General features: G+C 33.4%; 1 protein-coding gene across 3 annotated transcripts in view; it reads left to right on the plus strand.

The window, feature by feature from the left end:
• Sptz (zinc finger FYVE-type containing 26 spastizin) overlaps positions 1-13,669 on the plus strand; it is a 129,602-nt gene that overhangs the window by 68,517 nt on the left and 47,416 nt on the right. For all 3 annotated transcript variants that reach the window (XM_069815805.1, XM_069815807.1, XM_069815806.1), the window contains exons 16-20: positions 1,377-1,639; positions 3,146-3,802; positions 7,306-7,489; positions 10,273-10,452; positions 12,102-12,683. In XM_069815805.1, coding sequence (XP_069671906.1) covers positions 1,377-1,639; positions 3,146-3,802; positions 7,306-7,489; positions 10,273-10,452; positions 12,102-12,683 — 1,866 coding nt within the window. The remainder of the gene's footprint in view (positions 1-1,376; positions 1,640-3,145; positions 3,803-7,305; positions 7,490-10,272; positions 10,453-12,101; positions 12,684-13,669) is intronic.

Here is a 13,669-nt window from a genome sequence, read left to right on the forward strand (position 1 = left end):
TCACATGGTTAGTATTACTAGAATAAAAATATGGTGAGTAAATTTTACGCATTGTTAATATTATTAAAATATTTTTAGAACTAACACTTATGTTCTATACATTCATGCGTACATTTAGTACATAACGTTCATTTTATTGTATGATATCGAATATGGATAAGAAAAAAAAAAGATCCCAGCTACTGATAATGACAAAATTATGCAGATTTTGAATTAGGACATGTCTGACTATAAATTAACCTGAAGATATTGAAGAAATAATAATCGATAATATTAGGGACACTGAATGTACCCATGAGTTGTCTGTGCCAAGTATCAGTAAGAAGACTAAAATCGTGCACTCTCCTGTACCGCAGCAGAAGAAAAACAGAGGAAAACAATTATTCTAACAGTGTGTATTAGAAGGAAAGCCTGTCATACTAAAATTCCCTGCACAACAAAGCTAAGCCAGTGGATTTCCTGAACTAGTCATTACCATTATGTCCATCTTAGTAGATGTGTCTGAGTTGTCAGTGACAGTTGGGTGATGATTTTAAAGCTTGCAGCGTGAGTGAAGATTTTATTTTTAAATAATTACCATTTTTAAATTGTGTTGGTGGGTAAAACATTTTTACTTCCGAAATATGAAAAGTTTACGTTTTTATTTATATTTTTCTGTAGATGTGATATAGACAAATACGTTTCTGAGCCCATTATTTTTGTTATGATTCATCCATTATCTTCTGTAATCTTCTGGTAAGTTAGATTTTCCATAAAAGGTGGTTGATGCACCAAATGTAGGCTAGGTGGCTTTGCAGTGGCAGTACAATGAAATCTCTTCATTGTTACTGTCCAATTTTTGTGGTGACGAACCAGGAAATGTTACTGACATCACTGTTATAAAAATTCTTATAACAAAGATTGCAGAAACATGCAAAAATAAAAAAAAAAACATTACAAACTCAGGAATTTTGATGATATTTATCTAACCTTAAAAAATATACAATAAATTTTGAAGGAGAACTGACAGATTCTTGAATTTTGTTTTTGTCAAATATTCATTGGCTCATTGATAAGTTTGGCAAAATTTGTTTTGATAGAACTAATTAATCCGTGGTATTAATGGAAAATACAAGCTACTGTACCGATATTAAAATGTTTGAATAACTGTTGTTTTTAACAGAATAGTTATTTTGTAACGTTGTTGTAATAGCTTTCTAATGATCATTTACACAATTAGATATGTTTAGAGCATTTCTCATTAATTCAGACTATTATCATTCAGACTATTTGAATTATTTTAAAGAATAGATCTTACTATCCAGTTTAGTGCTGTTATAAGAATCCTAATATGATTGGTACTTGAATTATTTATAAAATATGAATTTTTTTTTCAGCACATTGTGAATTAGCAAATCTGGAGGATTATTTTGACTTGTTTAACAGCAGCTTAGTGGTTCTTCTGGGTCGACTTGTGTTTGAATGTGACGTTTCTCCAGCATATTTGGAGCCAATAGCGAGGAAATTGAGACTGAATCTGGTATATAATATCGTTTCCAATTGCTGTCCAAAAATTCCTAATGCACCTGCAAGTAATGTTTTACATGTCGGAAATGAACTTGAGAAGAACTGGGGAAAAATCATACTGAATAATTCAGTGGTAAGTATTATATTGAAATGACACGAAATGTGTTTTTATTTTCGTTCCAATGTGTCCTAAAAATAATCCAAATACATATCATATACTATGATGTGTTGGTAATAGTCTTCATAATATATTATTTAGTACAATAATAATTGGCGTAATACAAACTGATATTAATGGTATTCAAGAAGTTACATATTTCCAAGAATTCATATTTCGTTTATAATTCCTTGCGAAATGGTGTTTCCTTGTAATTAAACACGTTTCACGATATTATTACGGTCATAAACAAATTTTTATTGCGTTAATGTCAAATATAAAGCGAAATAGATAACAGTAAAAACCATTGAATTAAAACGTATGTAATCCATATTTTCCGTGATGTTAGAACTATAATTTATTGACGACATGTTGAAGAGAAGAATCTATGTTGTGTCTCACGTGAAAATGTGTGTCTTAAACTTTCTTTTGAGAAAGAAGTATTTATTCTTTTATTGTTTCTCATGTGAATAATGTTAGAGAGCGACTAAAGTTAAGAATATTGATATACAACATTCCATAACATCCTACAGGTATATAAGAGGAAATTAATTATATCAGATATTATAACTACAATAACTGTTATCAACATATTAAACATCACCATCAGTCTGTAGAACTTAATCTGAGTTTCTTTCATAATCTTACCTTTCATTGTTTTCTCTATTGTGCCATGTGTGTGTGTGTCTCTGTGACTTTGTGTGTGCACATGGGGGTGCGTGCGTGCAAAATTTTCATTTCTGAAACCGCCTATAGCAGATATAAATGGCATTTATTGTGCTTTTACTCTTATACAATTGGAATGTTCTGACTAAGGACAGGCTGCGACCACTTAGCAGCCCACCTTCACAGGATAGGAATTTAGAATACACCAAATTGTATTCTGTGCAGTCCAAATGAAGTAATGAAGTAATGAATCTGAACCGCCTCAATAGATGCACAGTTCTATTCATGCATGATATCATCCCTCAAAAGTATTGAAGTGCAAGAAAATTAATGGCTTCATCGCCAGATATTTAGGCATTATAACTACAACAACCATTATAAAACATGGCTGTAGAACTTAATCTGAGTTTCTTTCACAGTCTTACCTTTCATTGTTTTCTCTATTGTGCCATGTGTGAATGTGTGTGTGTGTGTGTGTGCGTGCGTGCGTGTGTGTGTGCTTATTGATTTTATTTGTTATGTCTGTATTTATATTATATGAAGGATTCAGAATCATAGTGGGCCAAGCGCCATTTACTAAAACTGTAGAATACAAGGGTTAAAATGAAGTTATCACCATAATTCAATTGAAACCTATATAATATAATATAAAGTATACACATTCAAACTAAATGATATGTCAATCTTCATTAAACTATGGTATTCACTTAACTTTAACCCTTGCTTTCTCCCTTTTTAATAAATGGTGCTTGGCCCACTATGGCTCTGAACCCTTCATATGTGATATATTATAGGAAAAAAAAAATTCTTTTCCAGAAGTGGCATGGACCAGTTCGACATCCAGAAGTTGCTGTCAGATCTCTGCTAGGTGATGTCCTTCACATAATCCAGGAACAAAGTGAACATTTTATGGATAGAAACAATGTTCTGAATCGACAGCAAATAAGTGCACTGGCAGAGAATTCTGTTATGAAGTCTGTTTTGATAGAAACTTGTGAATTAAGTGAAATTAACTTGGAACTTCTTGTAGCAGGAGACGAGACTCTAGTTTTCTATACAAATTTGGCCAATCTTATGTGGATTCATAGTGTATTGATCTTGGAGACAAGTTATGAGGCCATGGGTTGGTCAGTTCTGTTAGAAAGGGTAAAAGACAGCTCTTTTGTTGATGTGACTGATTCAGAAATGTGCTGGGATAAAGCATTTGGTATTTTTTCTTCAAGTCCACTGGAAAGGCAAATTGCTCGTATGAGTTTTGGGTACAATGTCGGCAAATTAGGTTTCATATCTCTTCAAGAAGTTCACCAGAAGTTACTGGGAGAAATGACGTTTCCTTTTGAAATATCATTAAGAAGTTATAGTGTCATGAGAACAATGCCACAAGAGAATACTTCATTAAGCTCAACATCAATAATTGATCCTAGAGTTTTGTTCGTACTGCAAAATGGCCAGAAGCAGTCTCCCAGACCTCAGGTTTGTATGTGTATATTGTAGTTGCACTTATTTTGTATATCACACGCAAATACAGGATGATTCAGTAAAACATGCAAAACTTAAACAGGAAATAGGGGATGCTCTGCTGAACATTTGAAGCGGTCAGTGGAATAAGGGCCGAAGTCCAAGTTTTGCCGAAAATTGTTTTTTGAGTGCAATTTACTCTTAAAGGCAAGGCGCACATTATGCACTATTAAAATGACCGATATCCATGCCCGTTATTATATTACAGCGGCTTAAAAATTTCAATCCATGGAACAAGGTCCGATGTCCAGGACTTCGGACATTATTGTATTGGCTGAGCTACGAGAATGATTTGGAGAGTGTCTCATAGAGGCGCTGCAGGTGGAAAAGTGGATATCCCAGTGAATGGATTGAACTTGTTAAACATCACTTCCAAGTTTTTGAAATGACACACACTGTTTTCAAAGACTTTGATGGGTATTTAACACAGTTTTTCAAGAAAAGCACATCTCAAAATGATGAAGTGTTTCAGGTATCAAAATACAAGATTTTCCCATACCATCATTTGCACAAACACCAGGTAGAGGTCGTAAAGTAATGAGCGGAATGGTCATGAGCAACTTCCATCTCCTTAAGAATAATGTGACTCCCAACCTCAATGTACCACAGGACCACAGCTGTATCACGGGCCGTTAAAAGTGCAAAGATCGTGATATATCTATTCACTCATTCATTCGTTGTGTTCTGCCCAAGGGCAGGTCTTTCACTGCAAACTCAGCATTCTCCAGTCTTTCCTATTTTCTGCCTTCCTCTTTGTCTCTTCATATGACCCATATATCTTAATGTCGTCTATCATCTGATATCTTCTTCTGCCTCAAACTCTTCTCCCGTTCACCATTCCTTCCAGAGCATCTTTCAGAAGGCAGTTTCTTCTCAACCAGTGAACCAGCCAATTACTTTTTCTCTTTCTGATCAGTTTCAGCATCATTCCTTCTTCACTCATTATTTCCAACACAGCTTCGTTTCTTATTCTCTCTATCCATTTCACATGCTCCATCCTTTTCCATATCCAAATGCTTCTAGTCGCTTCTCTTGACTTCGTCATAATGTCCATGTTTCTGCCCCATACAGTGCTACACTCCACACAAAGCACTTCACTAGTCTCTTCCTTAGTTCTTTCTCCAGGGGTTCGCAGAAGATGTTCCTTTTTCTATAAAAATCTTTCTTTGCCATTGCTAATCTCCTTTTGACTTTTTGGGAGCAGCTCATGTCTCTGCTTACAGTACATTCCAAGTATCTGAAATGGACACATGCTCTACTGCCTCATTTAGAATTCGCAAGTTTACCTTCTTTACTTTTCTTCATATGACCATGGTCTTCGTCTTGTTGGCATTTATCTTCATCCCATACTGCTCACAGACGTCATTTAGCTCCAGCAGCATATCCCTTAGTATCATCTTCTCTTCTGCTGTCTTATACAATTTATTCTTTTTCCTCCTACTAACACTCCCCCCATTTATGAATCTAAACTCCTGAAATATCTATGAGAGAATGCACAGCAGTACTTGCAGAGTATTAAGGGTGAGGAAGGTAGCAGAACTCAGAATGTTGGCAGTGGCTAAGGACAGAAGGCAGTTTCTCATTACACTGAAATAGTTTCTTTATTATAAGTATTATTATTATTATTATTATTATTATTATTATTATTATTCATATTGGTGTCATATCCTTCTTTTTTTCTAGATAGTTAGCTCAAGTGATGTGTGTATTCTGAAAATACAACTCATTCAATAAATAAAATTCACTATTTCAGATTATTGTGCTTGACTTTTACACTTGCGTAGTAAAACAATGTAATAAGGACCGAAGTCCGCCACTTATCATCCTATTTATTACCCATACTATTAAATTCATACATGAGTGTTCATTATCAGTTAGAGTGGTGCATTACGACGTACAACTGTGCAAATTTTTGTTAGTGTTCATCTAATGATTTAGGAGTTGTGATGTTTTTTTCGTCTCCTGAAAAATTTACTTCTCTGGACTTCGGTCCTTATTCCACTGACCGATTCATTTATTTTGAGATAGTAGACTTGCGGTCTGTGAAGCCAGATTAAGTGTGGGCTTAAGCATGTCTATCACTATCACTTACTGTTTTCCATATTACCTGTATTTATATTTTGTTATTTACACTTATTTACATTTAGTATTTCCACTTAATATTTACATTTAGTTTTAATTTAATATTTATACTTATTATTTACATGTAAGGAATCTATCATGTTTTGTTTGTTAACCTGTTGTCCACAGTCAATGACAGACCCTTTCATACCATACAGATAGTTAATCGCTCTACATAGGCCTACTGTATGATTGAGCAGTACTGCCTTAATCAGTCTTTGCAGATCCCAAGTTCCCATCCCAAAGTGTTTAGCAGAACATCCCTTATTTCCTGTTCAATGTTTGCAAGCTTTTACTGAATCACTTGGTGTACAAGGTGTACAAATATCTACCAGCAAACTTCGTGAAATACTAGTAGAAGTCAAAGCAAGTCATTTTTATCATTAAACTCATATCAATATCTGTACACAACATCGCATTTGTTGTCCCACAAAAAATTGTCTTGTAAGCATAGAATATGGTATAGCGTACAGTGGTTTGCCTATTTGATGGAAAACTCTGTCATCGAATGTGACGCTGTCTAGCAGATCAATCAATCAATCAATTTTCTTAATGTATACAGAAGGATGCTGAAGTGATAACATACTGTAAAGTCCGCTATAGTCTTCAGGTTTCGTCTAATAAATGAGAGGCACTTTGATCGGTGTTCATTATAGACTGCCACCCAGTTGAGATGTGGTCAATATATTGTATTATAGAGCTGAATCTTGTGCTACTGATATTGATGAGTTTAATTTGTTTCATTTAGAATTTATGGATGTGCAGTATGAAAAATATGTTTGAGATCTTCATGATTACTATACCATAGATATAGGAGATTATCAGAAAGGTCAAATTGGTGTAGATACAACTGTAACTATGTTATCTGTTTTGGCTCTTGTTGAAAATATTTTAATATTCCTTGGTAAGTTTCTGTTCGTTTTTATGTCATTTGGTTTCTTTTCCTTGGCGTGTAAAATGTTGCTTTTGTCAGACAACAGTCAATTCTTGTAAAGATTTGCAAAAAGGGAGTCACTGAATAAAGACACCATTTAGAATGGTCTTGCTTGCAAATGCGTTGCCTCTTTCGTAATGTTATCAACTTCCTCATTTTCAGTTACACCACAGTAGCTAGGTATCCATCCATTGAAATATTAGCACCCTTTAATGATTAGGAGTGATATTTTTAGACTTTGTTAAAATTACTTGCCTTGACTCCATCAACACTGTATTATCTGACGAAGTTTCTCAGTTGAAATTTTATGTACAAACTATGTATAAAGTGAATTTGTAAAATGAGTACAGATTTCCCTTTTAGATGCTGTATTTTTATTGTGTCTTGTTTCTTTATTGCCAAGGTATTATACGTTGAAAGTGTGGATACTCAATTGGATAAAAGCATGATGGAGTTCTTGAACTGTAATGTAAAACTAGAAGAAAAACGTCAAGAGTTGATAATTCCTGAGCTTCTGCATTTGTATCAAGACTATGTGCAGCTCAATCAAGAACCAGAAAGCCATTCTGCGGTTCCAGCTCTCACAAGTATGTATTTATGAAAAGCATACGACTTCTCTTTGATTTTACAGAGGTGACATAGGTGGAGGGGATTTTGGATGTATCTGAATTATTTTAATTTAGTTTTAAGCTAACTTACTGATACCAAAGGGACTTTTAGTTTGTTATTGATTTATTATACATCTGTTCATGAAGTATTAATTAGCGTGACAAATCTCCTGGAGACTTAAGATGCTAATTGAAATATCTTGTGTGCGCATATTCATTGTACTAAGCATGAAGTACTCATCCGTTAAATCAGCCCTCATCAACTGGCCTGAACACTAGTTCGGAGTGTCGAGTCATTGGTTGAGGAGGAAATACTGTGAAGTGTGTTGAGCGAAGCCAACATAGCCTATATGCTTCAGAGTGCAGTTGACAACTGGTCGGCAGTAATATGTATGTCCGAAGAGGAAACTCACGAAAGGCAACTTCGAACAATTCAGCTTTGTGGAAAAAGTCATTCCTATTTACAGAATATGAAGGAATGTCCACGTGCTTGGTTTGTGGCTTGTATTAAATAATCGAAAGAAATTCAACCTACAACGACATTATTCCACTTGTCATGAGAATGATTAAGAGCAATATAAGGGAGAAGAACGAATTGCTTTCATCCAACAATAAAAGGAAGCCCTAAAGTTAACTTCGATTTTTCAAACTGCCCTACCACAAACACTTGAAGAATTTCCCAAGTATTTAAGAACCTTTATATGGAATCTGAATCTAGATTTCAAGATATGGAAAAATTTGGTGGTATTTTCACATTTTTGCTACTCCATTTCATATTTAACTATAATATTGTAAATACTGAATACCAGTTGGAAATAATTGATTTGCAAAATGACATAGAATTAAAAGATAAATTCAAACATGATCTTGTTGAGTTTTATAATGCATCTTCCCCCACCCCCAAGAAAAACTTCACCTACATAGGCGCGCTGCCCAAATGTTATGTATGTTTGGGACCATGTACATGTGTGAGTAGTTATTTTTACTAAATTCCATCACAGAAGCCAAATTTCTGATCATAATTTACAATGTATCCTTTGATTGTGTTGTATACGAACTATGACAGTGATATTGACAAGTTAGCAAAGGAAAAACGAATTAAAAATCAAGAAAAACCAATGCTCATGATAAGGGAAAATAACTTTTTATCATTTTCTATTTTGCATAAAAATAATATAATTTACTTTAATCTTGTAAGAGAAAGAATGATATGTTTCGTATATTGTAAATAAGAATAAACGGTGATTTTGTTATATATAGTGTCAGATACAAAATGGGTAATTAATTTTAGTTTATTCACAAGACTTTAACAAAAGAATGACTTAAAAATTAGTAATGAGTTCGATTTGTTTAATATTTTGTCACAGTGAAAATAAATAATAGGTCTGTTTGTTCTCAATTACTTTAAAATAAAAAAGACCTAGTTAGGCAATTAAAAAATGTTTTAATACGAAATAGAAAAATGCAATATTATGTTTGCTATATTAAACTGAAAATTATTTATTTATTTATTATACAGTTATTCTTAAAATAAATATTCGTATAATTCATGTTTTTAAGTATTTATTTTGATTATAATTATTAGAGATTGAACAAATGAAAGCATGCCATTGCCGTTACCTGATTCCTTCCTCTCAACTCTTGCTGCACAGTTGGCGTCTAAGGGACAGAACTGAGCTAGAGAGCAAACAGTGCACTGAGATGACGACTCCTGTGTTAAATATAATACAGTTATAATAGTCTCATGGTAGTTCTTATTAGAATGTGAACAGTTACTTTTGAAATATCTTCATGATGGTGAAGACAAAGTGCTATTTTATTCAAATGAATTTTATGTCTCCAATTGTGTGTTGAGACTCAGTATGTCCGACGTTTTGGAACTGCTTACAGGTTCTGCCATGAGAAGATAGATAAATTCCAGCAAGTTGTTTGGTTGTAGAGGACCAAATAGAGCACATGACCCTTCAAGACTTACTGTCGTGATGATAGAACCTGCAAGTAGTTTCGAAATGTTGGAGATAGTTATTGTCTTATCCCCACTGTTGGAAACCGAACATTTTTTCTGAATGTGATTACTATTAAAGTATAAAATCCCATGTGATATTTTTATAGCATAATAATAATAATAATAATAATAATAATAATAATAATAATAATAATAATAATAATATATTATTTAATGAATACTTAACAGTTCACTAACATGCTTGCTGCACTGGACAATTGTTCTGAAAATATATGAATGTCTTTGGAATTGTAACATCTATTTTCAAATTGTTCACAAAGGATGACGAGAATATTATCCCTTTCTCCCTTGGAAAAATACAATTAACTTAAAATACTTCCTTACTTACATAGATAGTCAACTTATTGCTGATTTATTGATGGAAGGTTGTGGACGGAAATAACAAAATGTGCCTGCAAGAAACAATCTTGGCAACTCTTACAGGAAACTGTGAGAAACATTTTAGTAAACCTTTTGCAGACCTGCTTGCAGCACGGATCTTGTACAATCGAAGTTTATGCCATTGATCAAATACATAAAGTAGTCACTCAGAGTCTTATCTGATCACTTTTATTTGTTTACACAAGCAGAAAAATGACACGAAATGGCTATACATAAAGAAGTATTAATGTTTAAAAGTATTGCTACTGCAAAGTGAAATGTTCACTCTTGGTCGTAGATTGCTTAAATTTCAGAGCCCATATTATAATATGAATAATACTGATGAAAAAGTATGTAATTTTTTTATCTTCATTAGATGCGAGATCACCCCTCCATTTCGCTTTGGAAGAAGATGATGACCAAATATGCAGTTTTTACAGTAGAGAGCGGCTTATTCAATTATTGGACTTCTTACATGAAAGCACAAGTGGTCACTTACAGTCTAAACTTGCCATGTTTTCTAATATTATCACAGGTTGCCAGTTAGATATAGCAGGTAAGTGTCAGTTTTGTTCATTGTTGTTTAGTCTAATAAAAATTATTGATACTTAATTTTGACAGTGATGACAAAGATTAAAGACACATTTGGTATCCTAAAATATTTTAGTAACACTGTTGTTTATGATTCTGAAGATGCTTATGTTTCGTATTAGTATGTTTACAGAATGTTTCAATGATCAAGCTACAAACTTCTAGGAATGGTAAAGAGGGGTCATAAAAGCAATTTGAGTGTAGTAACCGAAATCGAAAAAAGGCCTCAATTCATAGTTATAGAGCTTGGATTTATATGTACTAAAAGTTAAGAATGACGTCTGGTGTAGCTGAGTGGATGCAGTGTTAGTTAGGAGGCTTTTAAACCTGATTTGCAAGACTCCGAAATGTAACAATGGAGGACTTAGTCACAAAGACTAGGCAGTGCATCTTGTAAACCACACACTTATTTGTATTAAAGGATTAAAGACTGTACAGTACCAAAGGGAAATACTGAATATAAGAATGGCATCTAAAAGGGGTGGGGGCGTGACTCTTAAGTTTATAAACCATACCGAGTAACTTTCAGTACATATAAATTCGGACTCCAGTTATAAGTGTTACTATAACAGTTGTCATCAAAATACCAAGCAGCTGGACAAACCCTCTTGTAAAGTATGCTTACATATTGATATGTCTTAGCAAACAGAGAAATTACCAACAATCGATACCTAATAACTCTTCTAAAACCCAAAATATTCCACTGACAATTGACTGTAGAATATACAATACTAGTATAGAGAAATAGACATTACTCTGTCACTAGTGAAATCCTGCCGGTATTGGGAAAATTATTAGGGTAGTAACGTTTTTCTGTTCATATATGTTCCAATTTGTATGCATGTGAGAGGATTTTCTTTGCTTCCTGATAGTTATAATGAACTGTTTTGTGTTATAATTTGCGACCTAGAGATTTTTGAGTGTGTGTTCCTAATCTCAAAGTGGCTGTTATGATTCCATCTATTGGCTCTAGTCTATGGTTTGTAAGGTGGACACTGAAACATTCTGTATATATGTATTTCATGTATAGGCCTTTATTACTTATAGGGCCTACTGTTTCCTGTATCTTCATTATTATTTAATGACTTAAAATAATCACTTCATTATTTTTTTCTGTTTTACTTTTTATGTGCTGGGTAACTTTCAGTGCTGGACCCCGGACTAATTTCACCGGCTTTATCACCTTCATCTCATTCAGATGCTAAATAACCAAAGATGTTGATAAAGTGTTGTAAAATAACCTACTAAAAAAAATTTACTTTTTATGAGTGTATTTCTACACTAGTGAGAGATTTTCTTTAATTACACTCATTTTATAATTATTAGTTACCATATGTCTGTGTAGGATCACATAAAATAGTTACTCTGTCATAGCAGGATATCGCTGTAACTTAGACTGTATTACTTTATCAATTAGATATTGTATTTATTCATTACTGCATATCTATGATTAAATATGAATTGCGTTAAAAAGTACAATAAATTTTCACTGCATATAGAACATCGAGTTGAGTTAGGACATTCTTAGTAGAATAATGAATGGAAATTGAAAATGAGTACAAAGTGTTGTTATAGGTAACAGTTTTTTGTAATTATTGTACTATTTATTTTCAGGAAGCATTGTAAGAATAGAGAAATCCATTAATGAGTTTGGCCTTATAGTGCAGTTTGATCGTGATGTCGATCATGATGCTAACAGTGATGAGAATGATGGAACTAATGACAGCAAAAATAATGTCCCTATTTCTAACTGCCATCTAGTTGATGATGTTTGGAAACATAGGGTGGTTCAAGATCCTATTGTAAAGTTCTTAGAAAGTCACTGTTGGCTGTTATCATTGTTAGTTCAGAGAATACACCAAGAAAAATCCCTCCATGCTTCTCCAGTAAACGAAACTCTCTCACAAAATATAATTGATGGAAGAATTAAATGTCTGGAACAGCTGTTTAGATCAGAATGGGTGAATGCATTGAAACCACTTTATCAGAACAACTTAATTGTAACTGCACTGAATTCAAAACCCAATATAAAAGAGTTTTGGTGTATTCTGGATAAACTTATGAAGAAACAAGATTGGAAACAGTGCACTAGGATTTTATGGGCTCTCCCTGAAAGAGAATTACTGAATGATCCAAAATTACAAACACTTCATGATATCGCCATGTTTGAACAAGCCTCAAATCTGATAACAGAAGGTGAGTAAGTTTAAATGTATTTTATTTGCAAACATTCTGATAAATACGTAACAACTGTTGACACGGTTTTCATAAAAGAATGGGTAGATGATTCCAGTTTTACAGTTTTGTTAGTTATGAACTGAATTGGATTTTCCAATAAACTCAGTATTCTCAGGTTTAGAGTACCGCCTGTGAAGGAGTGACGAAAGCTATGACAAGAAAATGTATTGTGTACTTTTCAATATTTCATAGTTGTTATGACTTCTAGATATAATGATCGTAAATACTGTAAATATTTTCCAGTTGTAAGAACATTTTCTAGTATTGTTTGAAAATTTATTGTAATAATTGATAGAAGTATTACAAAACCAATTGTTGACAAAATCTAATGAAATAATGTTTAAATCATTGAATTGAATTAAAAGAGAGGGAAAATGGGAGGAGAAATTTGAAAGGTACGCGAAAATGCTTCCTTGCAAAGGAAGATGCCAAAAAATTTAGATTCTACATTATTTTTTAGATATAGGCCTGTGGTTGGTTGATTGGTTTCCAAGTCGAGCAGTTGAAAATTAGGTTACTGACTCTGTTCTTGGCGTAATTAATACCCTGTTTCAATTTGTGAACCACTTACATAAACTTCGATGGCTATGACTACACTTAAAAGGTGAAGGACAGTGAAACTTTTTATCACATATTTCCACTGTTCTCTATCAGAGATCTCCACACTCGTTGTTTTGGTAACAGAGACATCTGTTACTAAGACATGAGAATGGAGTAATGGCATGCCTGAATGTAAGTTTTCCTATTTCTCATCTTTCTTTATGAACAAGGCAGTTATTTAGATATAGTAAATCTACTACATGGGACCAAGACTTTACTTCCTCACCTGTTGGAATTCTTACTAGGATTCGTTTACATCTAAATGTCTATCATCTTCAGTTGAGAATGAACCGCATACCTTGAGTCCATATCTTTTGTAACCACTGGGGAAACTGCATTGTTCA

This window comes from Periplaneta americana, chromosome 17, assembly GCF_040183065.1.
Source record: "Periplaneta americana isolate PAMFEO1 chromosome 17, P.americana_PAMFEO1_priV1, whole genome shotgun sequence".
Lineage (NCBI taxonomy): Eukaryota > Metazoa > Arthropoda > Insecta > Blattodea > Blattidae > Periplaneta > Periplaneta americana.